Here is a 15,365-nt window from a genome sequence, read left to right on the forward strand (position 1 = left end):
CACCAACTCGATTCGCCCTCATCAAGATCTTGGCGAAGGAAAGAGGGTGTCTTCCCAACCCTTGGGAGCTGGAAGGAGGACCCCTCCCGCTGTCACCCTCTCTGCGCATGGCTCCCGCTCAGTCGGGCCTGGGCACGGGTCTTCCTTGAGGCCCCTGGGGGAGGGAACGGAAGTCCCTCCTCACTGGCCAACAGCATGTGCTGTCATCGGGGCACGTATCTCCTGCGGCGGCCCTTGGGGGCTGCATCCCTGGAGCGGGGCGGTCTCTGCCCCGCTGGGCACGGCCGCACTCACCGACAGCTGCACAGCACTTGTGAGCATAAATGAGGGCCATGATGGAGCACAGGGACACGTCTGGGTGGTTCCGGATGCTCTCCAGGTTGCTGATGGCATCCTGGATGCGCTCTGCAAAGAAGAGCCCACGTGGTTACGTTCTGGGGCTCCAGGCCCAGAGGGCAGGACGCTCTGCGGCAGACATGTGGGAACCCGTCGCGGAGCTGACCCAAGCCTTGGCACCACCTGGCTCCAGCCAGAATCATTGGGCTAACTGGTCCCAAACGTCCCCAGTGGCCCAAGTTCCCTGAAGGGGCTGTTGGTACCAGGGTCCAGGCTGCAAGGGGCGGCTGGAGGGCTTGGAGCTCAGATGTACCTGTGAGTCCTCGCAGGCTGGGACTTCGGGCTGGGGGCCATTTCTGAAGAACGGCCTCAGGGCATGCCCAGCCAGCTGCCCAAGAGCCACAAATTACACGTATCCCCCTGCGCCCAAACTAGATACGGATCACACAGCCATCTGCGGATTAACCTGGGAGTCTAGCTACTGAGCGTAAGACCTCTTCCGTGGGAACGTGACTGGGGTGGAGGCAGGCATCCAGGCCGAGCCAGAGCGACAGTGCTGGGCTGGTGCCTGAGGTCAGGAGGCCGACACTGCCCAGTCCTTACCTTCTCTGAGGATCCCATAGGTTTTAAAGAACTGCAGTACGGGGTCATTGCTGAATTTGTCCAGGCCCAAGGCCGCAGCCTGCTGCACGTGGTGGAAATACCGTTCCTGGCTGTAGTAAATGATCCCAGCCTGTGGGGAGGAAGTCACGGTTGCAACAGCCCCAGTCCCTTCTCGGTCTCGGTTCTGGCCCACTTTCTCCCCCGCTCCCTGCTCCTCCTCTGTTCCGGAAAAGGAAGAGAGAAAGGACATTCAGGCCTCATTCAGTTCTTCCCCAGCCCCAAGAGCAACTCCATGCCATTCCCTAGGAAGGAGTCTGGAGGTGTTTGTGAATTATCCACAGATTATGGGTCAACGTGACGGAGAATTCAACTGAGGCTTTGTCTCAGGAAGGGAATAAGGGGAAAGAGAGAGGACAAATGATAAGAATGGTGACACCACTCGTGAGAGTTGTAAGTTATTGTGGGTGAATCGCCTGTTGGGAACTGTATCTAGGGCTTTCCATCCATTATCCTATGCATTATTCTCTCCATAGCCTTCACAGTTAAAGAAGCTAAAGCCCATGCACAGTGTGGCTTCACAAAGGTCATGCAGTAAGACGGGCTGAGATTTCAAAGTGAAGTCTCACTTCCCCTAAAGGTTGTGGGTACGGGGGTTGGGGAGAGATGTGGTTGGGTTGTAAACAGCCTCGTGGGCCATTTGAAAGAGCTCAGACATCATCCTCAGGGTAATAGGAAGCAGCTAGAATGGGTTTAAGCGGGAGGAGGGATGTGTTCATATGTGTGTGTGGGGGTGTGTGCGCGGAGGGATGAGCAGTGGCTCTGGTGCAGGGACTGCTCGTGAAGAGAGGTGAAGCAGAGAACTATGTGGGGTGGGGGTGGGGGGACTGTTCCAGGTGCCTGGGGAGGGACGGTGGTGATTCTGGATCAGGAGATAAAAAGCAGTGGGTGATGTCAGGAGACATGTGGGAGCTGACATTTCCTGCTGATTAAAAAGGACCTGAGATGGGTTACAGTTAAGGCTGCAGGATCAAACAGCGGTGCCATATCCGAGATGGGGGACGCAGAAGAGGCAGAGGCAGGGGAGAGGGAGATGATGGCAAGATGACAGAGATGGGTTTAGGATACTTTGGTTTGGGGAACTCGAGGACAGGATTGGGTGGGGATACCGATTTGGGGCTTAGGGTGCACAGAGAACACCAGAGAAAAAAAGATGCGCTCGCCAGGAACAGTGAGGCCAGAGGGGGCCAGGCCCTTCGTTAGCCGGCGCGGGGAGCGAAAGGCGGGTAAAAGGCGCAGCAGGAAGGGTCGGAGAGGTGGCAGGAGAGCAGCCGGGGGGCGAGGGTCTCGGGGCCAGAGGCGGAGAGTCCCGAAGGGCAAGGCAGGGCAGCGCTCTGGCCACGCACCATAAGGGAGGAGTCGCTGGTGCTCATCTCCGGCGCCCGCGGCTCCGAGCCCGGCTCAGGGGGCGTCGCGCTGAGCCGGATTCCCGAGTCAGGGTCCTGGGCACGCCTCTCGCGGCCGGAAGTTGGAAGAGCGCGTCCCTGGAAGCGGAGGGGGCGGGCCGGTTGCCTAGGGCGTCAGAATCTGGGGTGGGAGGGGCAGGCGCCCACGTGACAAGGCGCGGGCAATCGAGCGCCGAGACGGCCGGTGCGCGCTGGTGGCGCCGGGCCGGGCCGCTGGGTGGGCGCCGCCGCCGGGCCGCCGCCATGGGCCTGGGCGCCAGCGCCGAGCAGCCCGCGGGCGGTGCCGAGGGCTTCCACCTGCACGGGGTGAGTCGCCCCCGCGGCGCCGGTGACCTTGGCTGGGCGCCCGCACGGAAGCGACGGGACGCTTATCGGCGGCCCGAGGTCGGCAGCGGCGGGGTCTCGGCCCCCGAGGGGCCGCCGGGTGGTGTCGGTGGGGGCGGGGGCGGGATGTGCCTCCTTCCCGGTGGGAGCCTCCTGCGGGAGGCGGCGCCGCGGCCCTCCGGCCCCCGGCCTGTCTGCGGCCGCGGTCGGCCCGGCGCCGGCCCCGGCCCCGAGTGCCAGCCAAGCAGGAAGCGGGAGCGTTTCCTGGTCCCGGAGTGGCACTTCGCCCGGATGAAGATTGCACCAGGTTCAGCCGGGAGGCACTTGTGCACTTAGGTCCTATTTGCGGTCGCCTCCTGGCTGGGCCTGGGGAGAGAGCCAGCGACACTGAGACGCTAGCTCGCCGCCCTCGGGTCCAGGGAGTCGGGGTGGCCGAGAGGACGCCGACTGCCAGGGAGCTGGCCGGCCGGCGCGCCGCCGTCATGGGGTCGACAGGCCTCGGGTCGGGGGCTCGAGGGGCAGCGCGAACCAGCCAGGGAGAGCGGGAGCGGGAGAGCCGGGAGAATGGCGCAGAGGGCACGGGGAGAGCGCTGGCAGCAGGGGAGGGACCTCGGGTGAACCCCGCGGAGAGGCGCGACCGAGAAAGTCGTCTTGGTGCTGCGACCAGGAGGTCTGGACTGGCAGTTCTGGGCAAAGTGAAGACGGAGTGTGGGGTTCCTCGAGTCTGAAGAGGAGGAGAGGGGCCAGCAGCCAGATGGAGAGTTGGGGTGACAATGTGTACCCTGGAGAAGGAGGGCTGTGACAGGTGAGAGGGGCAGGAGGGTCTCTGACCCCAGAGCGCAGTGGGTACCGTGCTTTCCCTTGGGCACCGTGGACAGATGCAGGGCTGAGTGTAGGCAGGGCGTGTCTGTGTCGTTTTTGGGAGGCTCTGTTAACAACCGCAAGGGGGGAGGGCTAGAGGAGGGTTTTCCTAAAAGGAAAGCCAGGCGGGCTTCAGGATTCTGCCTGGGTGATGGGCTTTCTCCGGTTGGCATCACGGTGAGGCCCCTGACAGAAAAGGTGGACGTTGGGATGCATCCAGGAGAGTTTTGCAACAGGTTGATGGAAAGGGAAGGACCTGAGGATTTGGCAAGAGGGAGGGGTGGGGCGATGGGGGCAGTGAAGACAGGAGGGGCCTGCTGGAGAGGGCAGAGTGGAGAGGTGAAAGGACTGGAGGTCTTCCATGCCCCCAAACGGACATTTGTAAGCACCTGCTCTGGCAGGCGGAGTTCTGGGTCCGAACAGGGGACAGAACAGACGTTGTCCCTGTTCTCATGGAGCTTACATTTGGTTGCTGGCCCTGAGAGGAGGCAGGCACAGACGAAATAGATCTCCACGGTAAGTGGAGATCGCTGCTGGGGTGGAGGGTAAAGCAGAGGAAGTGACAGATGGGTCATCAAAGCACCTCGGAAGGAAGGAGTGGGCAGTACGGATACTTGGTGGAAGAAAGAGCCTTCTGGGCAGAGGGAGGCCCTGAGGTGGGCTGGGCTTGTTGTGTTGAGGAAGTGCATGGACGGGGCGGCCCCTGTAAGGAGGGCAGCGGTAAAGGATGAGGCCGGATTATATTGGGCCTGGCATGTTGTCCTGAAGGTCTAGGATTTTATTCTGCCCTGTGGAGCCATCGGGACGTTTTACGTGGAGGTGTGACATTTCCTGCTGACCTCTTTTTTCTAATGTTTATTTATTTGTGTGTGTGAGAGAGAGAGGGAGACAGAGGATCCGAAGTGGGCTCTGATCCCTACGCGGGGCTCGAACTCGCAAACCGTGAGATCACGACCTGAGCCAAAGTCAGATGCTTACCCGGCTGGGCCACCCAGGCGCCCTTTACTAACGTTTTTTTAAAAATGGAGGACGCGTGTGCCGCCCTCTGTCAATATTGGCGTCCTCACCGTGTGCCAGGCACGTTGGAGAAGACCCTGCCCTCGGCGAGCTCAGAGCCACGGAGGGTTCCCAGGCACTGGTTGTTACAGGATGGTGGAACAGAGCTGGCTCTGGGTTGCATTTCCTGGGGCTTCCCCTCTTCTGTAAGTCGGTACGAGTTTAAGGGTTAAATGCAAGGTAGAGGAGGTGTCACAGTCCCCTGGCAAGGAGCCTGTCCTCAGCAAGGGTAAGCTGCCGTCACCGTTAATTACATTAGGGCCCCTGCTGGGGGACACAGTGGAAAGTGTTACAAAAGCACACCCGGTGGGGCTGTGGGGTGGGGGTGATGAGAGCCCCCCCCCCCCCCAGGGAGAGTGGGACTGAGGGCAGCGCTTGCTGCTGGAGTGGGGGTGCAGGAGTGGGGGTGCTGCGGCAGCGGCATAGATTATTAGTCCCGTAGAGCCACAGTGGGTGATGGCGGCGCCCAGGGCGAAGGCAGTGGAGTACAGCCAGAGGACGAGGTCACGGCCGAGGCTGAGTAGAGGTGCAGGAGGCAGCTGGGAGAGGGGCCAGCTGGGATTGGAGTCGCTTCCTGAGCTCACTGTCATGGGAAACCATGGCAGCTTTGGGAGGTGGTGAGCAGGGGCCCGGCTGGTGGTGTCACAGCCAGGAGGGGTTCCTAATTCCAGGGCCGCGTTAGCTTTGATCCAGGGGCTCGGTGTGAGCTCTCCTTCAGCTGGGGGGATCCAAGACTCTAGGGGCTGGTGGGTAGTCGAAGCCACAGGGCCTTTCCATTGTGGAGGCCAGAGGAGCCCAGTGTCCTCTGGGCTGATGCCTGACCAGCAGGACATCAAGTGCTCACAGCCAAAGGCCTGAGGGTGTGGGTGCGGGGTGGGGGGGCACCGCAGGGTCCAGCCCCGGGTATAAAGCCTGCATTGTTTGAGCAAGGCTCTGTAAATGGGGCCTTTGAGATGGATTTCTACCCCAGCTGGGAGGCCTGGTTGTTGTGTGTATGGAGCCTGCGGTGAGTCCCGGGAGTACAGGGCAGGGCCCCCCCCCCCCCCCCCCCCCCCCCCCCCGGGCTAGGAGTGGCTCCTGGCGGATCTGTGTTCCGGGCTGTGGGGACTAGGCTGTGAGGCCGGGATCTGGCTCTGCTCACTGGGCCCCCTGCTCAGGCTCATCCCTTGGGGCAGTCCCTCCAGTCTGCTTCCCTCAGCCACACTCCTCAGCAGCTGCCACGCCTCCCCGGCTGGTCATGGGTCCGTCACCACAGGGTCCGGGGCCCTCTGGGATCTGGCCACAGGCTGCCTTCCCCCTCTTTCTGAGCACAACCCTGGTTCCGTCCTGGGACCCTCCCTTCCTGTCCACATCTAAACCTCTCTGGTAAACTCTCCGGCTTCCCAGTCTCCTAAGCCTCCCCCCAGGCCTGTGCCACCCTGTGTCTCTGTGGCCTTCTAGAAGCCCCCAGGGCTGCCCTGAGCTCTCCTAGGAGGCCTGTCCGGAAGCATGCTGTGCGGATCATGATCAGACAAGAGCCATTTCCTAAAGAGGAAAATTTGTGCCCCGGAAGGCGGCAAGAGAGGATTGAGTTACCTCGACCGTGCCCATGTGTGGCCTGCCTGGAACAGTTCGTGCAGTGCACGTGTCCCTGCTGGGACACAGGGATCCGTGATGTGTGGCCTCTGAAATTGGGGGCCGGGGCTTTCTGGGAGGGGCACGGGGTTGGGATGGTGACGGTGGCCTCTACCGTGGGACAGGTACAGGAGAACTCCCCAGCCCAGCAGGCAGGCCTGGAGCCCTACTTTGACTTCATCATCACCATCGGGCACTCGAGGCTGGTGAGGCTCCCCCATGCGACGTCTGTCTGCCTTGCTTGTGTGTGTGTGTGTGTGTGTGTGTGTGTGTGTCTCCTGTCCCACGGCAGACCCCATCCTGTTCTGCCTCCCTTTTCTTCTGGAGGGAGGCCCAACCCACTCTCCTTCTCCAGGCCTCTACTTAGCCTCACTGGGGCTCTCCCAGGGCTCTGCTCCTAAGCTTTCTGGGAGGAGGCCAGGGGGGGCGCTCTTGGAGCTACCTTTCGGGGCCTGAGAGGTGTGAAGGCTCTGGCCGAGGGGCTCCTCGCAGAGGGGCAACCCTGCCACGCTCTGGACCACTTTGTTGTGTTCCCCAGGGGGCTGAGGGAGGCAGGTTTAGTGGTGCCTAGGGGCACCCTGTGGGGGCTGCAGGGGTCGCCGGCCCAGAGCCCGCCGTGGCCCATGCCCTCGCCGGGTCCTGCCAGGGCCGCTGGCCGCCAGGCCCTTCCTCATCTCAGACCCAGACCGGTCCGAGGGGCCCCGACCCGGGGGTGGGGGTGGGGGTGGGGGTGGGGGGTGGGGCCCCCCGGCGTCAGCCCCACTGCCCCTGCAGAACAAGGAGAACGACACGCTCAAGGCCCTGCTGAAGGCCAACGTGGAGAAGCCCGTGAAGCTGGAGGTGTTCAATATGAAGACCATGAAGGTGCGCGAGGTGGAGGTGGTGCCCAGCAACATGTGGGGCGGCCAGGGCCTGCTGGGAGCCAGCGTGCGCTTCTGCAGCTTCCGCAGGGCCAGCGAGCACGTGTGGCATGTGCTGGTGAGTGGGCCCAGGGTGGGCGTGCGGGGGAGGTGGTGCCCGCGCGCAGGGGGAGGCGGGGGCGGGGGGAAGGGCAGGGGGTGGGGGTGGGGGGCCACCGGGAGAGGCCAGCAGCCAGTGCTTCTCTGTTAGAGGAGTCCCGGAGGTCAGCTCCTCGTCACCCCGCTTGTGAGCCGGGTGACTCTGGGCACGTTCTTACCCCCGAAACCTTGGTTTCTTGTTCTGAGAGGCGGGGTACCGTCTCCTGGAGGGGTGGTCGTGCTGCCAGAAGGCGGCCACCCTTTATAGCGTCTCTGCCGGGATCTCGTCTTTGCTGGCAGGTCCCCTGCTTTAGGCCCCCTCGGGCCTTGGCTTGCTGCCTGGGGGGCTGGGTCTTGACGAATCTCAGCGACTGAGCTGTCACAGGTGCTGCTGTTAAAGGTCTGTTCGCAGACACACACGTGCGTTCCCTGGTGGTGCCCACGTCCTTGAAGGAGTCCTGCAGCTTGGTGGGCGGAGGGCTTCCTGAGCTGGCAGTGGACTGATCCGATTTGTGGCCTCCACTGTCGCTTACTGGCTTCTCGTGGGAGGCTTCTCCGTCTTTCAGCCTCCCTGGGTTGGTCCAGGAGCGCAGTGGGGGTGACGATGCTGTAATCCCTTTGCACTTCCCCCGGGGGCGACTGGGAGATTGGGAATAGTAGAGTTCCCACCCCCCGCCCCCCCAGGGAGCAAACAGTCCTCGGACCCAGTCCTGCTCACTGCCTCTGCCTCCCCCTCCAGCCCCTCCGCAGGGGTCTCCAGCCGCAGGCCCGCAGCAGGAACCACACAGTTGGCACTTACGACGGGCCCGACGTGTGGTTTTCATTCTTCGTGTGTGTTCTGTTTTTAATCTTCTCGGCAACCCTGAGGTTGTCCATGGGGAAGTACTGTGTATCCTACTTTTAACTGTGGGGAAACTGATGCTAAGGGGTTAAGTATTTGTCCACAGTCGCTGGCTCGGGGTTGGTGGAGTCAGGAGTTAACCCAGGTCAGATCGCAGAGCTCAGGGCCGGTGAGCGGCGCCTCGGTGCTGCCCTCTGCTGGACAGCCTGCGGAAATTAGGGGTGCAGTAGGAGGGTCTGGGCTTGAGGTCCTTCAGGGCCTGGGGACAGAGGACAGAAGTCCCACTGAGTACCTGGAGAGGCAGGCCCCTCCAACCTCCCCGCTCCCCCCCCCCGCCCAGCTCCAGGAGCAAGAGGGGCAGTTGGTGCTTGTTTCCGCAGGAAGTGGAACCCTCTTCACCCGCCTCCCTTGCCGGCCTGCGCCCCTACACAGACTATGTGGTTGGCTCAGACCAGATCCTCCAGGAGGTGAGCAGAATTTGGCTTGCCCTCCCCGGGTCCCTGAAGGCTGTCGCCGCCGGTGTGGAGATGGGTGCTGGCCGCGGGGTGGGCCTCGTTTTGTTGGGGCCTCCGATGCCTGTGCCGGGAGCAGGGCTCAGGCGCCGGCTTTGTCGTAGTCCGAGGACTTCTTTACACTCATCGAGTCCCACGAGGGGAAGCCCTTGAAGCTGATGGTTTACAACTGCGAGTCGGACTCCTGCCGGGAGGTGACTGTAACTCCCAACGCAGCCTGGGGTGGAGAGGGCAGGTACTTGCTCAGTGGGAGGGCTGCGGGGCGGGACCTGGCCGCTGGCCGCGGACCAGAATCGCACAGGGGGGGTGTGGAGGCTGGGCTCTGGGTGCAGAGGTGCTGAGGATGAACACGGGGCCGGGAGGCGCCCTTTTCGCTCTTCCACTGCCAGTCGTGGGTGGGGTTGGCGGGTCTAGGACCGACTAGGGGACCACCCCTCGGATTGACTGTTTCTGGACTTCGGCAGTCTGGGGTGTGGCATCGGCTACGGGTATCTGCACCGGATCCCAACCCAGCCCTCCGGCCACCACAAGAAGCCGCCTGGTGCCCCGCCGCCTGGTGCCCCGCCACCTGGACCCACCCCCCAGGACTCTCCTGCCCCTCCTCGCCCAGAGACCGGCTCCAGGCAGGGTGACTACATGGAGGTGCGTGGGGGGGCATCTGCCGGTGGGGGGGGCCTTCTGTGGGCAGAGGGGCCTGCCATCTGGGAAAAGAGGACTCTGGCGTCGCCGGGGGCCCGTTTGTGGAGCTCTGGGGAGGACCTTTTGCTTCTGGGACCTAGTGGAAGCGGATGGTCCCGTCCTGGGACAGTGAAGCCCACTTGGGTTCTCCTGCCACTTGGGTCTGCAGGTGAGAGTAACGGCAAGGCACTAGTTGTCATTTTCATTTGAAACTGAGGCTCGGAGGTGGGCATAGCCTCGTCCTGTGCCTCGGTGAGTCTGGTAACGTCGGGTCAGAGGCCGGGCTCGCGGAACCCGGGCTGGGCAGGTGTCTGGCCGAGTCCGTAGGAGAGCGCCGGACCTGCCTTCTCGGCTGTTGGAAGAGGCACCTGAGTGCCTCTGGGGCACCGGGCTGGTGCCTGGGGTCTGTACCGGGGGCGCATGCAAGGATCGCTCCCCAGGCACGCTGGAGTTCAGGGAGGGCCTTCTCTTCTGGCGGGTCATGGGAGGACCCGGCCGGGTGGACACCGGGGTTCCTGTCAGCGCTGCGGGAGAGGCCACGCCAGGCCCCTTGTGCCCAACTTCAGATCACCTGGACGGGGAGGGGGCAGGTCATCGAGGCTGTCTGCGCCTTCAAGCGGAGCGCTGATCCCCTGGCAAGCGTGGGCCGGGGGTTAGGGTGGACTGTGGGACCTGAAATGCCCCCACCCTGTTCCCTCCTCGTCCCTGGCCGCCGCAGGCCCTGCTGCAGGCACCTGGCTCCTCCTTGGAGGAACAGCTTTCTGAGCCTGGGAGTCCCAGCCGTGGTGCTCCAGACCTTGGGGGACTCGCACGTCCCATGGAGACTCCTCTTCAGCCTCCGCCTCCAGTGCAGCGAGTCATGGACCCAGGTAGCGAGCGGGCCCCGGACGGCAGGCTCGGGGGCCTGCCACCCCTCGGTGCTGGAGTGGGCGTCGGGTTTAGGGCGAGGCTTTCGCCCAAGTGCCAAAACCTTCCCCGGACCTGTCGTCCTGTGGCATATATGTCCTATGTCGTGTATGTGAGGACGGTTGCAGGTGAGCCAGTGCCGCGTGCAGATGGGGGGACGGCAGAAGGGAAGTGGCCTGCTCAAGGTCACGTGGCACCCTGGGGACAGAGCAGGCGGGGTCTGGGCTCCCTGCCACAGTGCTATTCCCCTGAGGCCCAAACGCGGACTCCTTTCTTTCCTCGGCGGTAGGCAGTGGGGACCGCTTGGGGGTTGGGTGGGGGCGCCCCCACGGGCTGAGGACATTGCAGGTTTAGGCCGGGCCAGGTGCCCCAGGGTACTGGCCTTCCAGTGGTCGGGGTTTGGTGCTGGGAAACACTCGCGCCCCTTCCTCTAGGCTTCCTGGACGTGTCGGGTATCTCCCTGTTGGACAGCAGCAATGCCAGCGTGTGGCCCAGCCTGCCGTCTCCCACGGAGCCGACCCCCACAGCCGTGACAGCCGCAGGGCCCGAGGACGTCTGCTCCAGCAGCGGTTGTCACGAGCGGGGCGGTGAGTGGCCGACGCCCGCGGAAGCTCTCCGGGAAGGACCCTGGGCTGTTGGGAAGGCTGCCCCGAGTTTCTCAGCTGGGAGGGAGGCTGGCTTTGGGGTGACACAGAGCCTCATCGAGGCATTTGTACACCGGAGCCCCCCTTCCCCATCACCGCCTGGGCTGGGGGCTGGGGGTCAGAGGAGTGGCTGGCCCCGGGTCCCGCAGGCCTCCTGAGCCCCACCCTGTGTGTTTCAGGTGAGGCCACGTGGTCGGGGTCAGAGTTTGAGGTCTCCTTCCCGGACAGCCCAGGCCCCCAGGCCCAGCCAGACCACCTGCCTCAGCTAACCCTTCCCGACAGCCTCACCTTTACGGCCTCACCGGAAGACGGGCTGTCTGCTGAGCTGCTCGAAGCACAGGCCGAGGAGGAGCCGGCGAGCACAGAGAGCCCGGACTCGGAGGCGGAGGCTGAGGGGGCGGCTGGCCAGGCCCGGCTCTCTACCCCAGAAATAACGCCCTAGGCTGGGACGAGGCCCGGTGGCATTTCACGAGGCCTCGGTGTGGGGCAGCAGCTCGGGCCGTGCCGCGCGGCCCGGCCTCCGGCCCGGTGTGTCCGGCTTCCTAGGCTGCAGCCCCCAGTGACGCGCAGGGACTTCGGCAGGCCGGGGCTCTTGTGTCCGCTCAGACCCTACTGGTCTCGAAGAGATGACACGTCGGCCTTAATTCTGCCCGACGGTCCTGGCTTTGAGGAATCGGGCACTTGAGAGTCTCAAACGAGTCCATTTGGGGCGGTAGGAGGCTGGGAGTAGCACCCAGGTTAAGTTCTGCAGGAGCTGGGGTGGGAGAGGAAAGGACTCTGCTGCTTGGGTGGGACAAAGCGAGTGGGTAGTAAGGGGAGGCCGTGGGCCTTGGCATCTTTAGGCCACGTACCCTTAAGTCCGGCGCTTCTCCTGCTCCGGTCGCTCTGGCTGTCCGGGAGGCCACAGCATCCAGGCGGGGTCAGGGGTGCAGATGGGAGTGGAGGAGGAAGGGACGGGTGTGGAGTGTTTGCCTGACACTTCGCGGGGCTGGCCTTGACTCGGCCTGCACAGCTCAGCTGGCCCTGCGTGTACTAGAAGGCAGCCCCGTGCCTTGGGGACCCCTGGAGCCGCAATCACGGTCTCTTCTGTCACGTGCCCTCCTCTCCATGCTACACTGCACAGGCGGTTCAGGCTGACATACGCCAGTCTCAGCTGGAGGAGAGAAGCCGTGAACGTGTCCACCTCTCCCGGGAGAGGAGGGTGGAGACTCTGGGCCCTGCAGCAGAGACTCCCTTGATCTTGGATCATGACGTTTCTTCTTCCCCGGGGCCGCCGCCCCTCAGACCCGGTGGTGCCTCCTGTCAGCTCCCAAACTTCTACAACCATCTCTTTTAAATACACAAGGCTTTGTCAGCCCCAGCGGTGAATAAAAATGACAAATTTAAGTTCACCATCCTAAGCAGACTCTTTCAAAGCGGGTCCTGACCGGGCCTCTTTGGACACTGCTCCCGCTCCACGGGGTAAGGGGGGGCGGGGCCTGGACGAGAGTGGGTAAGGGCCGCTCCGTTCTTCCCCACAGTTCGGGAGGAGGCTGCTCCCTCCACCTCCAGGTGCCCCGAGAGGCTAACACGAGGCCAGGTTTTCTGCTCTACTTGGCTCCTGCAGGCAGGGAGGGCTCCATCCAGGAAGGGCCCCTCCCCTCCACGGAAGTGCTTCCTGACTTGGCTTCAGTCCCTCCCCTCCCTACTTGCTGATCGCCACTTGGGCTGCCTCTGGCCTTGTCTTCTAGCTGCCACCCAGCGGGAGGTGCCACCTTTGCTGCTTGATGTGTAACGTCTGCACTTAACGGGGCCCAGATTTCTGTTAGGCCCAAGGCCCACGGGACGGGGACTCTCTGCTCTGGGCGGCACAGGTCAAGTATACGGAGGGAGGGCCCCCGGTTAGCGAACACTTCAACTTCCTGGCACTGTGACAGCACTGAAAGCAAGCCCTTGTCAAACCTACCGGAGCAGCCGATACGCTGCAGAACGGAGACACCAGCGCCGGGGCTTGGTTCTTGGATGGTCTGGGAGCCCAGCGTCTGTCCGCCTGCGGGAATCCGGGCAGCGGAACAGCATCACCGCGGGACCGTTCTGAGAGCAGCTTCCCTGAGCTGCAGCCCGGGAGTCTGGCCCAAAGCGCCCTTCCCTTCAGAGCTGTGGCTCTTCCCTCCCTTTTACGCACTCCCCTCCTGAAACTGGGTGATAAAATGGGCGTTGATGCTGATTATTGTCAGGATAAACACGGAACCAGAAGTTTCTCTGTAATCTGCTATGAAGGAAAGTGACAAGTGAAAGAAATAAATGTGTACTACACTTTAAATATTTTAACTAAAGCCTTTATTCTATACAACCGTGAAATACAGATTTTTACCCTTTTGGCGTTGCAGGCTGTCAAATTTTCTGGAAGCTATTACTGGTTTGACTGGAAGGAAAAAAAGAAGTAGAAGCATGCCGAGGGTCAGATGGATGACAGGAAGGGGGTGCAGCCGCCCCTCAAGCCTCGGCACACAGGGCAAAACGGCCCAGCAAAACCCGTTCTGTGGCACAAGGGCCCCTCCCGCAGACACAGCTGAGGGCTGGTAAATGAGCTGTGGGGTTTTTTGGTTGTTGTGTTTTCGTCATTAATTCACAACTATTGCTAAAAAATGTGCACCAAAAGTGCACCGTTGTATCCAACAGATAGAAAGGACTTTAAAAAAAGAAGCCGGTGGCTCTGTGCGTGAGGGGGAAAGACTCCTTGGGAACGTGGCACCTCTTTGCTGACTTCTTCAAAGTGCTGGAGGCAGTGACCTGTCCACTTTCCAAAGGAGCCTGACTGGCGGTGAGGGAGCCCTGTCTCTACAGTCGTGCAGGCAAGGGAATCTCAAATGGTCAGGTCTGGCCCCGGGCCCGTCGGCTGCCTCCAGCCGAGCCTGGGAAGAGGACGGGGAGGAAGAAAGACCTTCCCCGCCCTCCCCGGCCCCTGCTGCCGTGGGGACTGACCGCACACGAGAGGGGGAGGCGACCGGACCCGAATAAACTGCCCTCCGAAGGCACTTGTGCTTCTGGCTTCATACAGGAGGCTTGTCTTAAGTAGTTTTATGGGGCGGGCCATTGTTCTGTGCTGAATACAAATGACCTTGGGGAGGATCCAAAGTATTTCTTCTTGCCAAAAGTTGAAGTGTTTATCCCCAATAAGTTATATTCTGTACAAGACTCAAAGGATTCTAGGAAAGCTTCAGATCGTTAGAAAGAACAGTGAAGAGAACTCTGGGTGCAGGTACCGCACCACCGCCCTGCCTATGAAACTCCGGAGGAACAAGTATGTATACTCCCAGGACAGGACACCAGGCGTTTTAGGTCGCGTGTAAATGAAGCTAGTGTTCCATCATGGTCTTGGGCTTTGATGGCATCACACTGTTCACCCAGAGCGAGAGCCTGTGGCGTCGCCTGGCTTTTGCCCATAAACAAAACGGGGCACCGTGAGGAGGAGTGAAAGAGCTGCACCTCCCTGCGGCCCACGGCACCGCGGGGCACCGCGGGGCACCGCGGGGCGCACTCCAGTGTGGCAGTCCGAGGGCTGCGGTCCGGCACCCGGAATCTCTCCAGGCCTTCCTAAAAGAACGCATCTGAGATGCAGGGTTAAAACAAGCCCAGGAAGGAGAATTTATTTTGAGGTGGGCTGGCTCCTGAATTGTACAACAGCAAATGCCTATTAAAAATAACTGTCGTAAGTGTGAGAACATTTGTGGTGTTTGTTTTTAATGACCAACTTGGAAAAAGCCTTCATAGGTGCTGCGTGGATGGAATGTACTCTCTTAGAAAAGCTACAGAGCGTGTGGGTTTGAAGTTGAAACACAGTGACAGAGGTGGCTCTACCGATGTGTCTCTAACAAGTGCTAACAGACAAAGGTAAGGTCCTTTGAAACAAAAGGAGGAAGCCGAGTCTGTGCTGGCCTGTCGTCCGTTCTCTGTACATCTTGCAAGACACAGTCCTCTTCGGGGGCTGGGGGGGGGGGGTGTCCTGCTCTCGCTCTCTGCCTCCCTGGGGACAGCTTAATCTACACATGGAGACTGGTTTCTATATTACATCTCGATTAGTCGCTTCAACAGAAAGAGAATCTCGGTCCATACCAAATCGGCCGCTAGAAGTCTTGCTCCCATTGGGGCCCAGCGGGCTTCCTAGGACTACTCTCGGGGCCACGGAGGAAGGTCAGGAAATGCATACCCAGGATCGCCTGCCCGCCCTTCACGTGGACTTCTGGCGGTAATGGAGGGTGAGGTCGCCCCCGCTCTTCCAGATGAAGTGCTTCACCGTCCGGAGGTCCATGTTTGGATCCAAAACCTGAGCGGCAAAAAAACAGGTCACAAAAAGTGTCAGAGCCCCTACTGCGTGATACCTAAGACCTTTATTGTGAACTCAGACTCTCAGCAGGCCATCCAGCTCGTCCCCACCTGCTGGCCTGCTCGTGCTGACACAGCCGCCGTGACGCGGACACAAACCGGGCCCCGAGAGACGCGCAGCTTGTGCGGCTGGGACAGAAATCCCAACTCCAGCCGCTCCTCTG

The 15,365-nt window shown here is 61.7% G+C and overlaps 3 protein-coding genes across 7 annotated transcripts in view; 1 reads left to right on the forward strand and 2 right to left on the reverse strand.

The window, feature by feature from the left end:
* The window catches only part of TTC21A (tetratricopeptide repeat domain 21A), a 34,722-nt gene extending 32,207 nt beyond the window's left edge, over positions 1-2,515 (reverse strand). Inside the window, exons 1-3 of one of the 2 annotated variants that reach the window (XM_042955827.1) lie at positions 2,343-2,515; positions 940-1,069; positions 295-405 (exon numbers count right to left, since the gene is read on the reverse strand). In XM_042955827.1, coding sequence (XP_042811761.1) covers positions 295-405; positions 940-1,069; positions 2,343-2,369 — 268 coding nt within the window. In that variant the 5' untranslated portion in view covers positions 2,370-2,515. The remainder of the gene's footprint in view (positions 1-294; positions 406-939; positions 1,070-2,342) is intronic. The other variant, XM_042955826.1, reaches the window with a different exon arrangement.
* Positions 2,516-2,608: 93 nt separating this feature from the next.
* On the forward strand, positions 2,609-13,138 carry GORASP1 (golgi reassembly stacking protein 1). Of its 3 annotated transcripts, none has more exons than XM_042954305.1 (9): positions 2,609-2,708; positions 6,383-6,463; positions 7,032-7,235; positions 8,477-8,563; positions 8,713-8,843; positions 9,073-9,250; positions 10,005-10,320; positions 10,627-10,779; positions 11,016-13,138. In XM_042954305.1, the coding sequence occupies exons 1-9, from the start codon at positions 2,646-2,648 to the stop codon at positions 11,276-11,278; spliced, it is 1,476 nt and encodes a 491-aa protein (XP_042810239.1). In that variant the 5' UTR covers positions 2,609-2,645; the 3' UTR covers positions 11,279-13,138. The 3 variants fall into 3 exon arrangements, with proteins under 3 accessions (XP_042810239.1, XP_042810240.1, XP_042810241.1); XM_042954306.1 differs by having other exon boundaries at positions 11,119-13,138; XM_042954307.1 differs by having other exon boundaries at positions 10,005-10,155.
* Positions 13,139-15,365, reverse strand: part of WDR48 (WD repeat domain 48) — a 43,441-nt gene continuing 41,214 nt past the window's right edge. For both annotated transcript variants that reach the window (XM_042954303.1, XM_042954304.1), the window contains one exon: positions 13,139-15,142. In XM_042954303.1, coding sequence (XP_042810237.1) covers positions 15,047-15,142 — 96 coding nt within the window. In that variant the 3' untranslated portion in view covers positions 13,139-15,046. The remainder of the gene's footprint in view (positions 15,143-15,365) is intronic.

Source organism: Panthera leo, chromosome C2, assembly GCF_018350215.1.
Source record: "Panthera leo isolate Ple1 chromosome C2, P.leo_Ple1_pat1.1, whole genome shotgun sequence".
Classification (NCBI taxonomy): Eukaryota; Metazoa; Chordata; class Mammalia; order Carnivora; family Felidae; genus Panthera; species Panthera leo.